The sequence below is a fragment of the Podarcis melisellensis genome (genome assembly GCF_964234715.1).
Source record: "Podarcis melisellensis genome assembly, chromosome: 16".
Classification (NCBI taxonomy): Eukaryota; Metazoa; Chordata; class Lepidosauria; order Squamata; family Lacertidae; genus Podarcis; species Podarcis melisellensis.
Window position 1 is genome coordinate 16,494,606 of NC_138533.1, and position 16,050 is coordinate 16,510,655.

At 50.0% G+C, this 16,050-nt stretch overlaps 1 protein-coding gene across 1 annotated transcript; it reads right to left on the reverse strand.

Moving 5' to 3' along the window:
• Positions 1–4,178: 4,178 nt before the first annotated feature.
• On the reverse strand, positions 4,179–15,126 carry ANKRD34A (ankyrin repeat domain 34A). The gene is made up of 2 exons (XM_081893043.1): positions 14,526–15,126; positions 4,179–6,900 (listed from the first exon to the last, which is right to left on the reverse strand). Exon 2 carries the CDS (start codon positions 6,841–6,843, stop codon positions 5,263–5,265), a length of 1,581 nt encoding a protein of 526 aa, XP_081749169.1. The 5' UTR covers positions 6,844–6,900; positions 14,526–15,126; the 3' UTR covers positions 4,179–5,262.
• Between the last annotated feature and the right edge of the window lie 924 nt (positions 15,127–16,050).

Genomic DNA, 16,050 nt, shown 5'->3' on the forward strand with positions numbered 1-16,050 from the left:
CCCACCCAGAGAGTCACTGTGTCTTAAAGTATCACTTTTCAAACATATTCTTTCACATGGGGTTGAGCCCATGCTCAAAAGTCCTTTGCTCTTGAAACAAAACCTTTGCCTGTGCATCACTCTGCACGTGCTCAGAGGCATGCGTGCTCAGAAAAGTATGAAAGTGACTGTTTGGCAGGCTTAGGCGGAAAGCTGGTGTGACTTCTCCTCATTTCCTTTGAGGCAGCAGAAGACAGGATAGTCCTTGCTCTCAACTTCCCTGCTTAGCAGTGCCAGCCTGCCTCTTGCTTAGCTCTCCACCCACGACCATTTCTCCTTCTGTGCCGTCAGCTACCGACCAGCTTGGCTTCACAACACTCCTGTGTGCATTTCCCCTCCAAGGCGCCCTGCTTGTTCCAAACAGCTGTTTAAAATGTCACTGTCTGTCCTCCTGCCTTTATTGACACAGTCTGTCTGAGCTTTGCAACCGTGATCTTCCACTGCTCCCTGGCTTGTGGATCTGGACCAAGAGGAACCAGGTGGGGTTTTTTTTTGCAGAATGGATCCAGATCAAGTGGGCAGTTTCACCCACTAGCCAGGGACATTAATACAGATTCACCCCCCTAGAGGCTTCTTAATTGGAGAAAAAGCATTTGGGTCTTAATCCTGGAATGATCAGTGTCTCTCTGAGCATGTTCAGAGTGCTTTCTGCTCATTGGGTAAACTGCAACAATCCTGTGTGTGCTCTGGGAGGGGCTCTTGGGACAGAGGGATATTGCTGGCTGTTGACTTGAGAGCTCCGGCATCCATCATTTTATAACTAGGAAGTAGTGAAATTAATCTCCCAGGAATGCCAGAATGCAGGAACCAAGGAATCACAGCTGGGTGGGGTAGGAGTCAGCCTCCCAATGCTTTTGACCTGAACAGCAGCTAAGAGGAAGGATGAAGCAACACTTTGTGTCTCTTCCATCTCTATTGACCCTTTGACCCTACATTGGAAGGATAATTAGGGTTTTACGTTTGTGACCTCACCCTTTAAGCGGGATGGCCAGGATATGTTCTTTGGAGGCGTGCATTTTGGACTTGCAGGTCTTGTTTTATTGCTCATTTAAAATGTTTCCTGTTACAGTGGTACCTCGGGTTACATACGCTTCAGGTTACAGACTTCGCTAACCCAGAAATGTTGCTTCAGGTAAAGAACTTTGCTTCAGGATGAGAACAGAAATTGTGCTCTGGTGGTGGGGCGGCAGCAGGAGGCCCCATTAGCTAAAGTGGTGCTTCAGGTTAAGAACAGTTTCAGGTTAAGTACGGACCTCCAGAATGAATGAAGTACTTAACTCGAGGTACCACTGTACTTTTATTTTTCAAGACTGTTCAGTGGGAAAAAGTGACAAATAAATATGAATATAATATTGATATTAATATTAATATTATAAAGAAAGAAATGATAAAAGTACAAGCTGGCTATCGAATATTTTTGACTATCCTAGCTCTTGAGTCGGTATTTTTACTCCTTGTTGTCTGAGATGCTAGAATGAGGGTGGCAGAGAGGCGGTTTAAATATGTTATGAACTTGCAGAACTCTAGACAGCATATACCGAATTTGCTTGGGACTGACACTGAGGCTGCGCAAATCTAAAGCAAACATAAACCCTTAGACTCCAGCACTGTCTCTCCTCCAGGTGAAAACAGGCCCTATAAGAGAATATTGGTTGACACGAAAAGCTCTGAGCCGCTTTTAAGGCAAGAGGAGTGGAGCACATTGGTGGCTATTTACAAACACGGGCGCACAAATAAGCAAACAAACGCAGTAGTTCTTTTGTTCAGTATTATGTGTACATTATTTTATATCTATCTATCTCTATTGGTCCATACAGGACTTTATAGCACAGAAAAGCTTTAACGGTTGGCATTCACCACCCAACAAGTTGTGCGTTTGGCCACAGGGGGCGACATTGTGCTTGTACCACGATTGGAAGAGAAAGACGAGTGCAAAGGCAATTGAACGAAATTCAGGGGGAAAACCTGTGTTTTGCTATTAAGGAAACAACGTCGGTTTAGAGCATGGAGGGCTGCCTATCAGACAGAGGACATTATTGGGACTGGGAGAAGAAAGCATGTGGGGCAACGGAGGGGAAGGGGTGGATTCACAGCAGGAAATATACCCTGGATACCGACGCCCTTCTCCAAAGCTCAGAATACTGAAATTCAAAAAAATTGGTGGCTGGGATTGACGGTAGGCAGGAAAGTGGGTGGTCCATCTTCCCTCACCGACAGCACAGCTGTCGCTATTGGCTGAGCTTCTCTGCTGTCATGGAATGTTCATAAACATTCCAGCGCAGCAGGCCAGCCAGCGCTCTGCTCCAGTTACCAAGGTGGAAGTAGAAGAGGATTGTGGAAGCAGGGTTTGCAAAAAAACCAACAACCCCAGTTTTGGGGAGGGAAGGTTAATGTGGGGCCCTGGCATGTCCTTCTCAAAGAGTCCCTCCAGAAAAATTAAGTGCTCACTGCTGTGAGAGAAGGAAGAGGTTATTCTGGCTGGCTGGTCTTGAGCTGGGACAAAAGGAAGACAGGCAAGAAAAATGGAGAGGCAGGGATCCAACTGGAAGAGGAGTAGAGGGGGGGACGGACATCCCCACCTGAACTGACTTTTATCGCTGGAAGAAACCACAGGGCGGTGGCACATGCCACCTGAACAATCAACACCTCAGCGACACAGGGTGTGCCGCACGACCGGGAGCAAAAGTGCAAGGAAGAGGGAACACTGCACAGGTGCTCCTTCAGGAGAGCTGAGAGTGTGCTTGGATTGGGCCTCAGGCCTTGAGCGGTGGGGATCCCACCTTCCTGAAGCCCCCCTGTGCCTGCTGAGAGAGAGAGTGGGGGTGTCATTTCAGCACCCCCCGGAACAGCGCTTAAAGATGGAAGGGGCTGAGTTCAAGTGTTACTCCGAAGTACTATTGCTTTGTCGACACTACTAAACCGCAGGAAGGAACAAGAGAATACATTCGTTGTTGCCAGCAACCCTGGCGGCTTTGCCACAGCCTCCCTCCTTCGGTTATCAAAGTCGTTTTACAGACGTGGGTCTGTATTGGGAGCCCCATTTGGCAGGAAACTGAGGCACGTGGAAAGCTGGGAGAGGCAGGAGAGCCTCTCACTCTCTTCGACTGCCCAAATGAGCGCAGTGTCAAGGCCCGAACTTGGTCTGCACCAGACATTTCAATCTGTTTCAAACTGGACCGACAGCCATGGAATCCATGTTTCTTGCAGGGAGGTTGCTGGGCACTCTCTTTTGGCCCAGAGGACATGCAAACTGAGTGCCAAGAGGCAAGGAGGTTGAACCACTGCATTGAAGGCTTGGGCCCTATAGAGCTGGCCAGGCCTTGGGGAGCTTAGGTAATGCTAAAGGGACCCCTGACCATTAGGTCCAGTCGTGACTGACTCTGGGGTTGCGGCGCTCCTCTCGCTTTATTGGCCGAGGGAGCCAGCGTACAGCTTTCGGGTTATGTGGCCAGCATGACCAAGCCGCTTCTGGCAAACCAGAGAAGCGCACGGAAACGCCGTTTACCTTCCCGCCGGAGTGGTACCTATTTATCTACTTGCACTTTTTGACATGCTTTCAAACTGCTAGGTTGGCAGGAGCAGGGACCGAGCAACGGGAGCTCACCCTGTCACAGGGATTCGAACTGCCGACCTTCTGATCAGCAAGTCCTAGGTTCTGTGGTTTAACCCACAGTGCCGCCCGTGCTTAGATTGCGTCAAAGATGTGTCTGGGTTCCCTGATGCAGGCTGGGTTACAGCTGACAGGCTGCATGGGGGTGGGGGGGGGGCAACGGGAATCCCAGAATTACCCCTACTGGCCAGATAAATCCTGTTGCCATCCCTGAGCCCTGGCAAGGAACGGGCGAGGAAGAGGTGCCCCAAAAAGTGGTTAACAACCAGGTACTCCCAACAGTAACATACCATTGTTCTGGGAGCTGATGGAGGAATGGATACACCTCCTTGTAAGGAAGAACGAAGAGTGTCTCTGAGTTTAATTCAGGGGCAGGGGAGGGAGATATCCTGTGTCTCAGGCATCAAATATTTTGGGGGAGTTTTGCCCTACTGCAGCCTTTGCCAACATATTTTTTCGGTCCCCATATGCTCTAGACTACAACTTCCAGGTTAAAACCAAGTTGGCAAAGGCTGCCTTGGCATTTTTCGGGTGCTTCAGCATTCTGTGGGGCTGGGGGATGATGCCAGTTTAAAGGGGCTTGGATTGGGTTTGGCATTTACCCCAGCTGCAGCAAACTAATTTGAGCTTTTCAGGAAAGTCACGCCCCACCTCCAAAAGAACCCAGGTGGACTGCGATCCATAGGAAGAGAGCCTGGCAGCCCATTGCTAGAGCTCTCTCTTGCCCATGCCACCCACTGCAGGAGGTGGCAAAGAGAACATGTGCCCTCTCGGTTTTCAGCTTTCCAGGTCTAAAAACCAGATGTGCGTAGATTCGCCTCCCTGAAATTGGACATACAACTTCCCACAACCCACCCAACCAACATCAAGTGGCAACAAGAGAACTGAAATCTCCCCCCACCCAAAAGAAAAAAAATATTCAAAAGAATATAGATGAAGGTGACCCAGGGAAGAACATCTGGGGGCTTAAAGTCCTCTTTTCTACTGGGATGGGTCTCTGCTTGCTGAGGACGGGACCCTCAAGGCAGACATCGATCCACAAAACGTATGTTTTCCAAATGCGAATTCACCCTCTAGATTTCATCTCAGAGATGTTGTTGGGGTTTTACCCCATGGAGTCACCATGTCAAGCATCAGACTCCACTGCTCTGCCTTTTTTGCAGTTCCCAGGCCTCGTCTGTAGGGCAGGAAGCGAAGGATGCCAGGAGTCTCCTGCAGGCCTGATGAAGATTTTGGTGGGTCAGTCAAGGAAGCTAACAGCCGACTCAACCTTCCCACTCCAAAGAATTTCATCGCAAGCAGATGGGCAAAACTTCCTGGGTCGCCTACTTGCCCTCAGCGACTTCACTCTAAAGGCCCCTCCCCTTTACTCTGGCCTCGTGGTGTCGGCTCCGACGTCATGCTTCGTATGTCCAGTTTATAAAGATGGCGGCTACGACACGGAACACCAAAATGAGAGGAAGGAGGAAGACGCAGAAACCCAGCTACGAAGACAGGGTGGGCTCGGAGGCCGGCGAGGAAAGCAGGAAAACGGCATTGTGGAAGGCCCTCCGAGTCCCCATGAGGCAAAGACGAGAAGACTGTAGATTGCCCTGTTCCCATTCCGCCATGTCTTAACTGGCCACCGAGTCCCCTTGGGCGATCAGGCTCTGAAAACTGACCAACTGCTTCATCTGCTCTGTCTGCATGGAGTGCCTCCGGAGTAGCCTCTTGCCTTTGGGAGAAGTGGGGGCCACTGGGATCAGGCCCTTGTGGGCCGGGGAGGAGGGCTTGCCATTGCCCCGGATGTCGCGGAGGGGAGGGTGGGGGTTGAGGTGGAGTGGGGGCAGGAAGCCCGGCCGGGTGTGGGCAATGTGGTCCAGCAGCAGCGTCCCAGAGCCCCTCCTCTCGAGGAGACCCGGGGCCCGGCGTCGTATCGTGATGGGGGAGACGGCGTTGGGGATGCTTTCCAAACTCTCACGGGACGAGCTGGCCGGCAGGGTCAACGGGGAGGCGTTGTACTTCCTCCTCTCCACAGAAACGCGGCCCGAATCCGGGGAGCCGGGGATGGACTCGGGGCAGAGGGAATCCAACTCGTAGTGGTCCAAGCAATTCAGCTTGGGGTGGACCAGAGCCCGGGAGCCAGGACTCGGGCCGCCGTCTTGGGTTTCGGGCGCTGTGTTGCGTCGGGCGAGAGTCTGGTGCAGGTGACTGAAATGGACTTTCTCTGCCCACGCGGCTTCCAGGCTGAGCAGCTCTTCCCCTGAGGCCTGGTGAGCGGCCATTTTGAGGCAGGACGACTCCTGGCCTTCCATGCTGTGTCTCCGGGACAACGGAGGCCTCTTGGAGAAGCTCAGGCCATTCATCTCAGCCGTCATCCTCTCTTCCGGGGTCCGGGCCTTTTCCTGGTGGGAGGCAGCTAGGACAGAGGGTGCCACCAGGCCCCACGGCTCCGAGTTCAACCTCTTCAGCTGCTTGGGCCGGCCTTTGGGCGGGAGGGCTGGGGCTTTCTCCTCAGCCTCCTTCCCCTTGCCGTGCGGGAGAGGGGAGCAGCTGAGCCGGGTGGCCATAGTGAAGTTGAAAACGTCACGCTCCTCTTCCTTCTCACTGCCGCCAGGGGACTGGGAGGTCCTCACCTCGATGTCTGAGGGGGACATGCACAGAGCGGGCGAACGGCTGTCCTCCACGCCTGGCGACGGTGGCGAGTTCAGGTACTGCTTGGTTTTCTTGGTCCCTGAGGGGGACGTGTCTGTGGTGATGATGATGACCTCCTTCCCTTTGGCCTTGCAAGCATCCAGGAGCACCTGCAAGGTCCCCCGGTCCCCCTTGTTGATGGCGTACACCAAAGCCGACGCCCCAGAGTAATCCTTGGCGCTGGGCTCTGCCCCGTGCGCCAACAAAATGGAAGCCACCTCAGCCCCAGCCCCTTCGGCGCAGGCGTGCATCAGGGCGGACTTCCCCATCTTGTCAGGGATGTTGGGGTCGGCCCCGTTCTCCAGGAGGTACCTCACCATGCGGGACTTGTTCTGAGGGTCCTCGTAGGGGGCCACGCAGGCCGCAATGAGGGGGGTCTCGCCCTGGATGTTGCCCTCGTTGATGTAGGCCCCGCCCTCTAGCAGCAGGCGGGTGAGGCGGAACTTGCCCTGCCAGACGGCCTTCAGCAGGGCACTCCCCTCGGGGTGGACCATGGCGGTGGCAGGCGGTTCCGCAGGCATTGGGCAGAGGCAAGGAGTTCATGAGATGGAGGAGGATATCTCAGGGCACGCCATGACCTGGAATGGGAGACAAAGCGAGGGAAACCAGAGCGTGAGGACTGCTCTATGTGGAGCAATATTATGGGTTTCTGAAGGTCTGTCCAAAAGCATTCCCTCCAACATTTCTCTGATGAAATAAGGGGCTTCCTATTCAATAATAATAATACAGTGGTACCTCAGATTACATACACTTCAGTTTACATAAGCTTTCGGTTACAGACTCCGCTAACCCAGAAATAGTACCTCGGGTTAAGAACTTTACCTCAGGATGAGAACAGAAATCGCATGGCGGCAGTGGAAGGCCCCATTAGCTAAAGTGGTGCTTCAGGTTAAGAACAGTTTCAGATTAAGAACGGACCTCCAGAATGAATTAAGTACTTAACCTGAGATACCACTGTATAATGGTACCTCAGTTTTTGAGAACCCCAGAAGCTGAACGTTTTGGTTTTCAAATGCCAAAAACCTGCAAGTAAATGTTTCTGTTTTCGAACGTGCCTCAGAAGTCGAACGGCTTCCACTGCGTGTTTTTCAATTTTCTCCACTGATTTTGCTGACCTTTGCGCCTTGGTTGTCAAACGTTTCAGAAGTCGAACGGTCTTCCGGAACAGATTACGTTCAACAACTGAGGTACCACTGTAATAATATTTATACCCTGCCCATCTGACTGGGTTGCCCCAGCCACCAACATATATAAAAACATACTGAAACATTGAAAAACGTCCCTATACAGAGCTGCCTTCAGACGTCTTCTAAAGGTTGCATCATTACTTATCTCCTTGGCTTGGGGGTCGCATGACTTCATACGCTCCAACATTTCTCCGATGGAAATAGGAGCGTCCTAACGAAAAGCAGGTCATTCCGGGATCAAATCAGAAACCAGAACGGCTGCTGTAAATCCTGGACTGTCCCCTGAAAAACAGGGGCGCTATCAGGGGAGGAGGAGGAGCAAAAATAGACCCAGGGAAAGGAAGAGGTGGGGCCTGGGAAAAAATACCAGCATTAGGGAAAAGTAGGGATAGGAAATGAGGAGTGGGGTTCAGGAACGGAAAGAGAGCGCAGGAGACAAGTTAGGCCTGAGCAGGGGGCTGTGTTCCTGACAATTAAGGACAGCTTTCCCAAGATCTGAATTTGCTGGGTCAAAGCACAGCACTTTGCAAGCTCCTTCAACAACCTTGCTAGCATCCCCTCTGCTCCTTTTGCAAGCTCCTGTCAGTTGAAATTAAAAGAAGCTTTCTTGGGGTCTGAATTTGCTGGGTCAAACCTCAGCACTTTGCAAGCCTCTCTGCCCCTCTGACAACCTCGCAAGAGACCACTCACTGCTCCTTTGCAAGTTTCTGTCAGTGAAACTCTGGCAATTCCATGCAGGTTTAGGCAGCTCAGGTGTTAAACCTTGCAAGGAGACAGCTTGAGGCCTTAAGGTCCAATGCTGGTTCAGCAGTCCTTTCAGATGCTTCCCAGCATCTCTGTGACTTTTCTAGAGGTGGCCAGCGGTAAGCCAAGTGGGGGAAGGACCCCCCCGTCTCTTAGGCAGACTGTGCCAGTTTTGCTGCCCCCGCTGAGGCACGGCCCCTGCCAGCGCTGGCAGGAGGAGCGTTCACTCCACATGCTGTTAAAGACACAGACGGGCACAATTGGCCGGTCCTTCCGGGCACAGCATCCAAAACAGCCTGCTGTGACTCAGAAACCCTTCCGCAGGAGCCAGAAGGGAAAAGGGTAATTAATTCTCATTCTTGAGATTTGCTGCCCATGCCTTTAAACGCTAGGAAACTCAGGGTGGCTTTTGCAAAGGTTAGTTGACTTTGCGGGAAGCGTCACTTGGGCGGGGTCTTTTTTCCCTTTCGCAAACCAGGTTATTTGTGTGAGCTGTATTAGGTTCTTCTTGAAGGCAACTTTTGCCCTCGTATCCATGCTCGACCCTCTAGTTTTCTGCCGGCTTTGTTGATTTATTGATTGAATAATGACTAAATATGTCATGTTCTCTAAGCCAGCTTTGGTCAACACGGCCCCCTCCAGCTGTTTGGGACGAAACACAGCCATCACAGATAATATACCTTTCTGTGAATTTGTCCAGCGCTCTTTCAGAGCCATCCCAGTTGGTGGCCATTGCTGCCTCCTGTGGGAGGGAGTTCCATAGTTTAACTCTGTGCCACGTGAAGAACTTTATCCGTCCTGAACCTTCAACCTCTTCAGCTTCATGGAATGTCCACAAGTTCTGGTGTTACAAGAGGGGGAGAAAAACTTCTCACTAGCCACTTTCTCCCGGCCATGAATAATTTTAGAATCTCCTATCATGTCACCTTTTCTCTCAGCTAAACAAAGTCTCAAAAGCTGCAACTTTTCCACTTGGGGGAGTCACTTGGCAGAATTTTGGCTTTTCCCCCCCCTTTTATCTTTTTAACCTGCAATTTCTTCTTGCACAGGGGAAACCAGGAGGAGGCCTCAGAAAGGCTGCAGGCCTCAGCAGCGTGGAACTGCCACCCCTCCACTTCCTGTGTCTCTTGGAAGGAGGGGAAAGTGGGGTAAGGCGGCCGGGTTGTTTGAGGCCAGCTCGCTAATTTAGAATCCTTTTGCGCTTGCTTTAAAAACAAAAGCCGCTTCAATGAGACTTTGCTTTGGAGCAAGTGGCTTCTGGATGGCTGAGCAAATCCACACTCTGGCTCATAAATCCCACTTCTGACTACTGGCCGTGGCTAATTTAGTGTGGCAGGCAAATCACCTCCTGCCCACAAATCATGGGAGGCCATGCACAGCGACACCAGTTAACCCCCAGAGTTAGTTAGGACTGATGGAATAGGAAGGCTTGAAATGAGCCCGGCCGATGAACTAGGAACTTAAGATACTGCATCGTTCAGTCTCAGGAGAACACCAGCCCTACCTGGGACGCGAGTGGCGCTGTGGTCTAAATCACAGAGCCTACGGCTTGCTGATCAGAAGGTCGGCAGTTTGAATCCCTGCGGCGGAGTGAGCTCCCATTGTTCAGTCCCGGCTCCTGTCCACCTAGCAGTTCAAAAGCACGTCAAGTGCAAGTAGATAAATAGGTACTGCTCTGGTGGGAAGGTAAAATGGCGTTTCCGTGCACTGCTCTGGTTCGCCAGAAGCGGCTTAGTCATGCTGGCCACATGACCTGGAAGCTGTCTGCGGACAAACGCCGGCTCCCTCGGCCTTTAGAGCGAGATGAGCATGCAACCCCAGAGTCGTCCGCAACTGGACCTAACAGTCAGGGGTACCTTTACCTGGAGATGCCAGGGATCAAACATGAGACAAAGCAGGGGCTCCAGAGCTGAGCGATGGCCCTTTCCCTAAAAAATTAAAACAAAACAAAACACTCTCCTACGAGGAAAGGTTGCAGCGTTTGGGACTTTTTAGAAAAGGTGAGCGGGATGGTAGAAGTATATCCAATTTTGCAAGGCATGGATAAAGTAGATAGGGCAATATTTTCCTCCCTCTCCCTTGTAGCACTAGGACTCCTGGCTATCCAGTGGAGCTGAACATGGGAAGATTCAGGATAGAGAAAATTCAGTGCAGAGTCAAACCACGGAACTCACTCCCGTGATGGAACTTGCTCACCTCCCTAGATGGCTTTAAAAGGGGGTCAGACAAATTCATGGAGACTATCCGTGGCTGTACTCTGTTTCCACAGAATCCAGATGCCAGCTTGGCAATTGGCAGTGGGCTCAAACCACCAACCTTCTGGTTAACAGCTAGACGCACCGACCCCTTGTGCTACTGGAGGCCGCTATAATTAAATAGGAACGTAAGAAGAGCCGGATGGATCAGGCCAAAGGGCCTGTTCGCACAGCAGCTAACTAGAGGCCCCGAAGGGAAACCCCCAAATGGGACCCGAGCGTAGGAGTCCCCCACAGATCCCCACATTGGTCACAACTGGACCCGTGCCAGTCGCAAAACGCGCCTGGCCAATTTCTTAATACAGTACCATTTGCAACTCCCTCCTTAGAGAGGCCAGACTGGTCGCTGGCTGATGAAGACTATTTTATTCTGATAAGCCTTCAGAAACTGTCTGTACTCTTCTTCTTTTTTAAGGAAAGAACTTATAGCAGTGCTGTGCTGTTTTTACTATTTGCATTTTAATAGATTTGTTTTTATGTCATTTTCATTCTACCATATCTTAATTGCTTTCCAACTATTATACTTCATATGCTTTTAGATTTCTGGGTTTTTCCAGTGTTTGTGAGTCCTGGTTCTGAGGGAAAGGCAGGATATACCGTATTTTTTGCTCTATAAGACTCACTTTTTCCCTCCTAAAAAGTAAGGGGAAATGTGTGTGCGTCTTATGGAGCGAATGCAGGCTGCACAGCTATCCCAGAAGCCAGAACAGCAAGAGGGATTGCTGCTTTCACTGCGCTGTTCTGAGATTCAGATTTTTTTTTTCTTGTTTTCCTCCTCCAAAAACTAGGTGCGTCTTGTGGTCTGGTGCGTCTTATAGAGTGAAAAATACGGTAAATAAAATAATTATAATTATCCCGCAGAGTGGGGATTAGTACCTCCACAGAGAGTTGCCAACTGTTCAAATGACCAGTGTTTCTCTGCACTTGACCGCAGTACAGTGGTACCTCGGGTTAAGAACTTAATTTGTTCTGGAGGTCCGTTCTTAACCTGAAACTGTTCTTAACCTGAGGTACCATTTTAACTAATGGGGCCTCCTGCCGCCGCCACGGCGTGATTTCTGTTCTCATCCTGAAGCAAAGTTCTTAACCCAAGGTACTATTTCTGGGTTAGCAGAGTCTGTAACCTGAAGCGTCTGTAACCTGAGGTACCACTGTATATTCTGCAGTGATGAGTACGTGAGGACATTTGACACAAGCCGCAGTAGCAAGCTGGGTGGGTGGTGGGCTAAAAAGTTGGCAATAGCACATCCTGCAGGTTGAGGTCAGGGGACACACAAAATTCCTTTGTTCTCGGACACCCCAACCTTTTGCTTTCTTCTTTTAAGGAGTGACCCAGCAGCCCCACCCAGCCCTTGCCTCACTGCCTAGGAAGACCTTTGCTCACGAGATTGTTCACTAACTCCAGGTCACAGAATAATTTTAGGGAGCCACAAGGAGGGCACCTGGGCTTATTGGTGGGGAACTAACTGCTTGCTGACCCTGTAGCAGGACCTGGTTCAGGACAGTATTTTAAATAGAGAGGGAGGCCCAGCCGGTGCCCCAGAGCTGTGGTTCATGTGGTTCATTTCCTCTTTGCAGCCAGCAATGCGAGGGTTTCCAGAAAGCATTTGTATGTCATACACAAATGCAGCTAATTTACACTGGGAAATTTTTCTGTCACCCTGGAGGGTGATCTAATTTCGACCTGTTTGTTTTGCTTGCATTTAGCAATCAAATCTACAAATGTCAACACGGCCAAGCTTGCCTGATAGCGTATCTGAGGCTAGCATACATTTGCTCACAGAAACATATAATCATAGAATTGGAAGGTCCCCGAAAGGGGTCATCTAGTCCAACCCCCTTGCGACGGCGTTGGCAATGAACTTACGAAATGGAAAAGCTGTCCGCAGAAAAGAAAAGCAATCCTCGCTGTTTGCAGGACATACAACCCTTGGGCACCTTAAATAAGAATTTAATGATTATTTTGTTATTTCTATGCTGCTCACCTGACGGGGTTGCCCCAGCCACGCTGGGCGGCTTCCAGCAAGATATGAAAACACAATGAAACATCAAACATTAAAAACTTCCCTATATACAAGCCCCAAAGCTCAGCTCTTGGATTGCAACGCAAAGCTCAGGTCAAGCTATTTAAGGTGACCGGGGACCACCTGCATTTCCCAGGAACTGACAGAATGACGAATGACTACCCTTGTCCTTGCAGATTCCCAGCTCTCTCTCCCCCTCCCCACCCTCCCCGCTCTCTATATCATTTCTCCAGTCCCTCTAGGGGCACTCGAATGAAATCTACAAGAGCCATATATCAAATATTAGCAAAATCCTTATGTCATGCTGGGGGTGTAATAAGGCATACAGTTCCATCTTGGGTTTCCCAGCAAGATGCATAATTTATCCTCAACAAGCCTGGCTCCAGATTAATGACAAATCTGATACTAAAGCCCTTCGCCTTGTCTTCCTCCACCCAGATTCCCCTCCTCCCCGGAGACCTGGACATATTTGTCAAAGCCGGGAGAAGCTCTCAAGAGAGCTCTCCGCTTGAATCGCAGACCCACTCAAAAGAGCAAACATTTGATCCCCATTGCTGGGCAAACTGACTTTATTGAGAGAGAGATATTTCATTAATGCCAAGTGGGTGGGCAGGAGGCAGACTCATCTTTTGAAATTATTATTATTATTTTTAAAAGATCAAAAACTGAAATAACTAAAGAAATAATCTCTCAATCTCTCTCTCTCTCTCTCTCTCTCTCTCTCTCTCTCACACACACACACACACACACACACACACACACTTTATTTTTAGCATTGCATCCTTGATTCTTAGGAGGGGGTTAAATATAAAGAGCAAGGAGGTGGCATTTATTTGGCAGACTGATAATATCTACCACTTTGCCCAGGGTCCCTCAGCAAGACAGACCCTTCTGTGCAGAGACAGATGGAGAGGGGGTCCTGTTTCTGTTTAAAATTTCAGGCCTGGATGTTTGGGGATTTGAAGACAAAAGAGATTGCTCAAAATTAGTGTGAGTTGTGGGGGGTTGCTTCCACTTTGGTTACATAACAGTCAGTAGGGAAGTGAGCCCAAAGCCAGCCTTAATGAGCGAATGGATTCGTTGTGGTTTTCAGAAGCTAGGCAGAAAGGGTGCCTTTGCATATCAGTAATATTTCCCCCACCCCAGTCTTCCTGAACAGGTGTTGTGGGGGTGATGTGAAACGAAAGGAGGCGGAAGGCATGACTGGATTGGAATACTTTTAATTTATTTTTTTAAACCCGCTAGAAATAGCCCCACTTCTGAACTGGGAAATCAGGAAAGGATGGAGGTAGCTCTGAAGCTTGCCCAGTCCACACGCAAAGTGAGGGTGCATTTTGCTCCAGGGTGTCACTGGCAAATTTAGAGTCTGTTAAACCTGCAGGGAAGAAGGTGGGGGAATCTGGCACTACTGGGGTCCCTCCTTTTCTTTCTGTGTCTTCGAGACCCCCACGCTTTTAGTATTTGGAGATCGGGGGTGGGTGGGGGAAAGGAGGGAATCACCCCCCTGATTTTGGTAGGGATTTTCTTCAAGAAAACCAGGGACCTGGTTTCTTCAAATATCCAGCAGCCTGCTGGGTCTGAGGTCCCCACCCCATCCTAAATTAAAGGAAGCCCCCCCTCAAAGATATTCTGATATTGTCACACTTTCGACCCCCATGGAAAAGCAACACGCTTTTGTCACACTTTCAACCCAGATGCAAAAATTACATGATTTTCTCACACTTTCAGCCCTGGCGCAAAATAACACAGGGCAGTTCCCCCCACCCCACCCTGACTCTCTTAATCCTCACGAGCCCCCAAACTCCCTGCCCACCCTCCTCCCCAACAGATGCCCACCTGGTTGAAGAAAGGTATTTAAAATTAAAATCCTATTTTATTTGGTAAAAAAAACAAAAAAAACCGAGGATCAAAGTTTGCATCCCACAGCCCAGGGGAAACGCAGGCACCGCTGCACACCTGCATGGAACCCAAGCAGCTCTGCTGGAAAAGGTACCTGGCTGCATCCTCCGGTGGTCTTCTATGTGGTCCGCCACCACCCTGGCGGGGGCTGGCGAGGCGAGGCTCCTCACCCGGGCTGCATGCTTCTGCTGCGCTCTCGGGAGGAGGAGGAAGAGAGAGGGGGAGCCACGGAGCAGGGGGGCTCTGGCGATCTCTCCCGTCTCCTCTGCACGCCGAACACGTGTCCTGCTGCTGCTGCTGCTGCTGCTGCTCTCTGGCGCTGTGTTATTTTGGTGCCTGGGAATGATGCTAACCCCCCTCTGCTGCTTCGGGGATGGAGCGAAAGGGCCAATCGTTAGCAAGCCATCTCCAAAGATCATCCAGTTCCTTTAAGATTTGGGGAGGGGGGGGCGCGGCGGAGGCGTCTATCTCTCCATCCATCTATCCCACCAACCAACCATTCTGAGGTTCTTAAGGCTGGGTGGCGGATTCTGCTATTTTTAACCCCCTTACCTATCAAAAGCAAGGGAGAGGACCACCACCCCCTAATTAAAAAATACACTGCACCACATTTTTGGGGTGGGGGTGGGGAGATCGTCTCTTAAAGGCTCGCTGCTAGCCAACACTTACAAATTTGGTTCTGTCTGCCAGGGTTAGTGTCCCCACCCCACCCCTTACAGTAATTTTGGGGCGTTTTCTCCCCAAGATCTTTTTTGCACGTTGCTGGTGAGTCGCAGTACAGGTTTAGGCCAGGTGGCATTAATTCTGCAATAAAAGAGCAGGTCATTTCTTTCTTTGTAGTCTTGACTGTCGGGTCTTTCATGTTGGCACTGGGAAATTAATTATAATAATCACAGAGGCAGTGTGGTGTAGTGGTTAGAGTGTTGGACTGCTGGGGTCTGGGAGAGACCGGGGTTCGAATTGCCAGTCAGCCATGAAGCTCACTGGATGTGTGTGGTGGGGGGGGGGGGGGGTCAGTTGCTGCCTCTCAGCCAAGCCTGCCTTTCAGGGTTGTTGTTATGAGGGTTAAATGAGGAGGAGGAAAACCACCCTGAGGTGGGATATAAATGCAAGAACATTTCAAAATGCAAAATAGAAAAATAAGGTCTCTTTCCCCACAAATCTGAAAGTACACTATCTTTTTTTTTAATGACTGCAACATGCCATGTATTTATTTCCTTCTGTCTCCCCCCCCCCAAAAAAACCTCTCTTTATTGACTTAGGGAAGATCTTTTTGTATTCTGAACAGAGGGTAAAGTTTATTCTGAATTTGTTAAGTAAGATACCTGATGGCGACAATCAAGTGAAAATCCCACGTAGCTTGTCTGATTCTGACAAATTCGTGACAGGCAAAGTTGTGAGATTTGCAGTGGCTGCCTGAAAGCCAAGAGGAAATTTTACTGGGGTCAATATGGTGAATGGCAAAAAATAATAATTAATTGGATGATTTTAATGCATTGGTTCTTTTAACCTTTTTAATTGTTTTTAAGCGTGTGTGTGTGTGCTTGTGATGTTTTAATGTAAATATATTTTTTGGGTAAATGCCGTTCTTTAATATTGTATTGGATGGTTGAAATAAC

Excerpts from the sequence above, each read along its gene's own strand:
- ANKRD34A (XM_081893043.1), bottom strand. The coding sequence starts at position 6,843 with ATGCCTGCGGAACCGCCTGCCACCGCCATGGTCCACCCCGAGGGGAGT.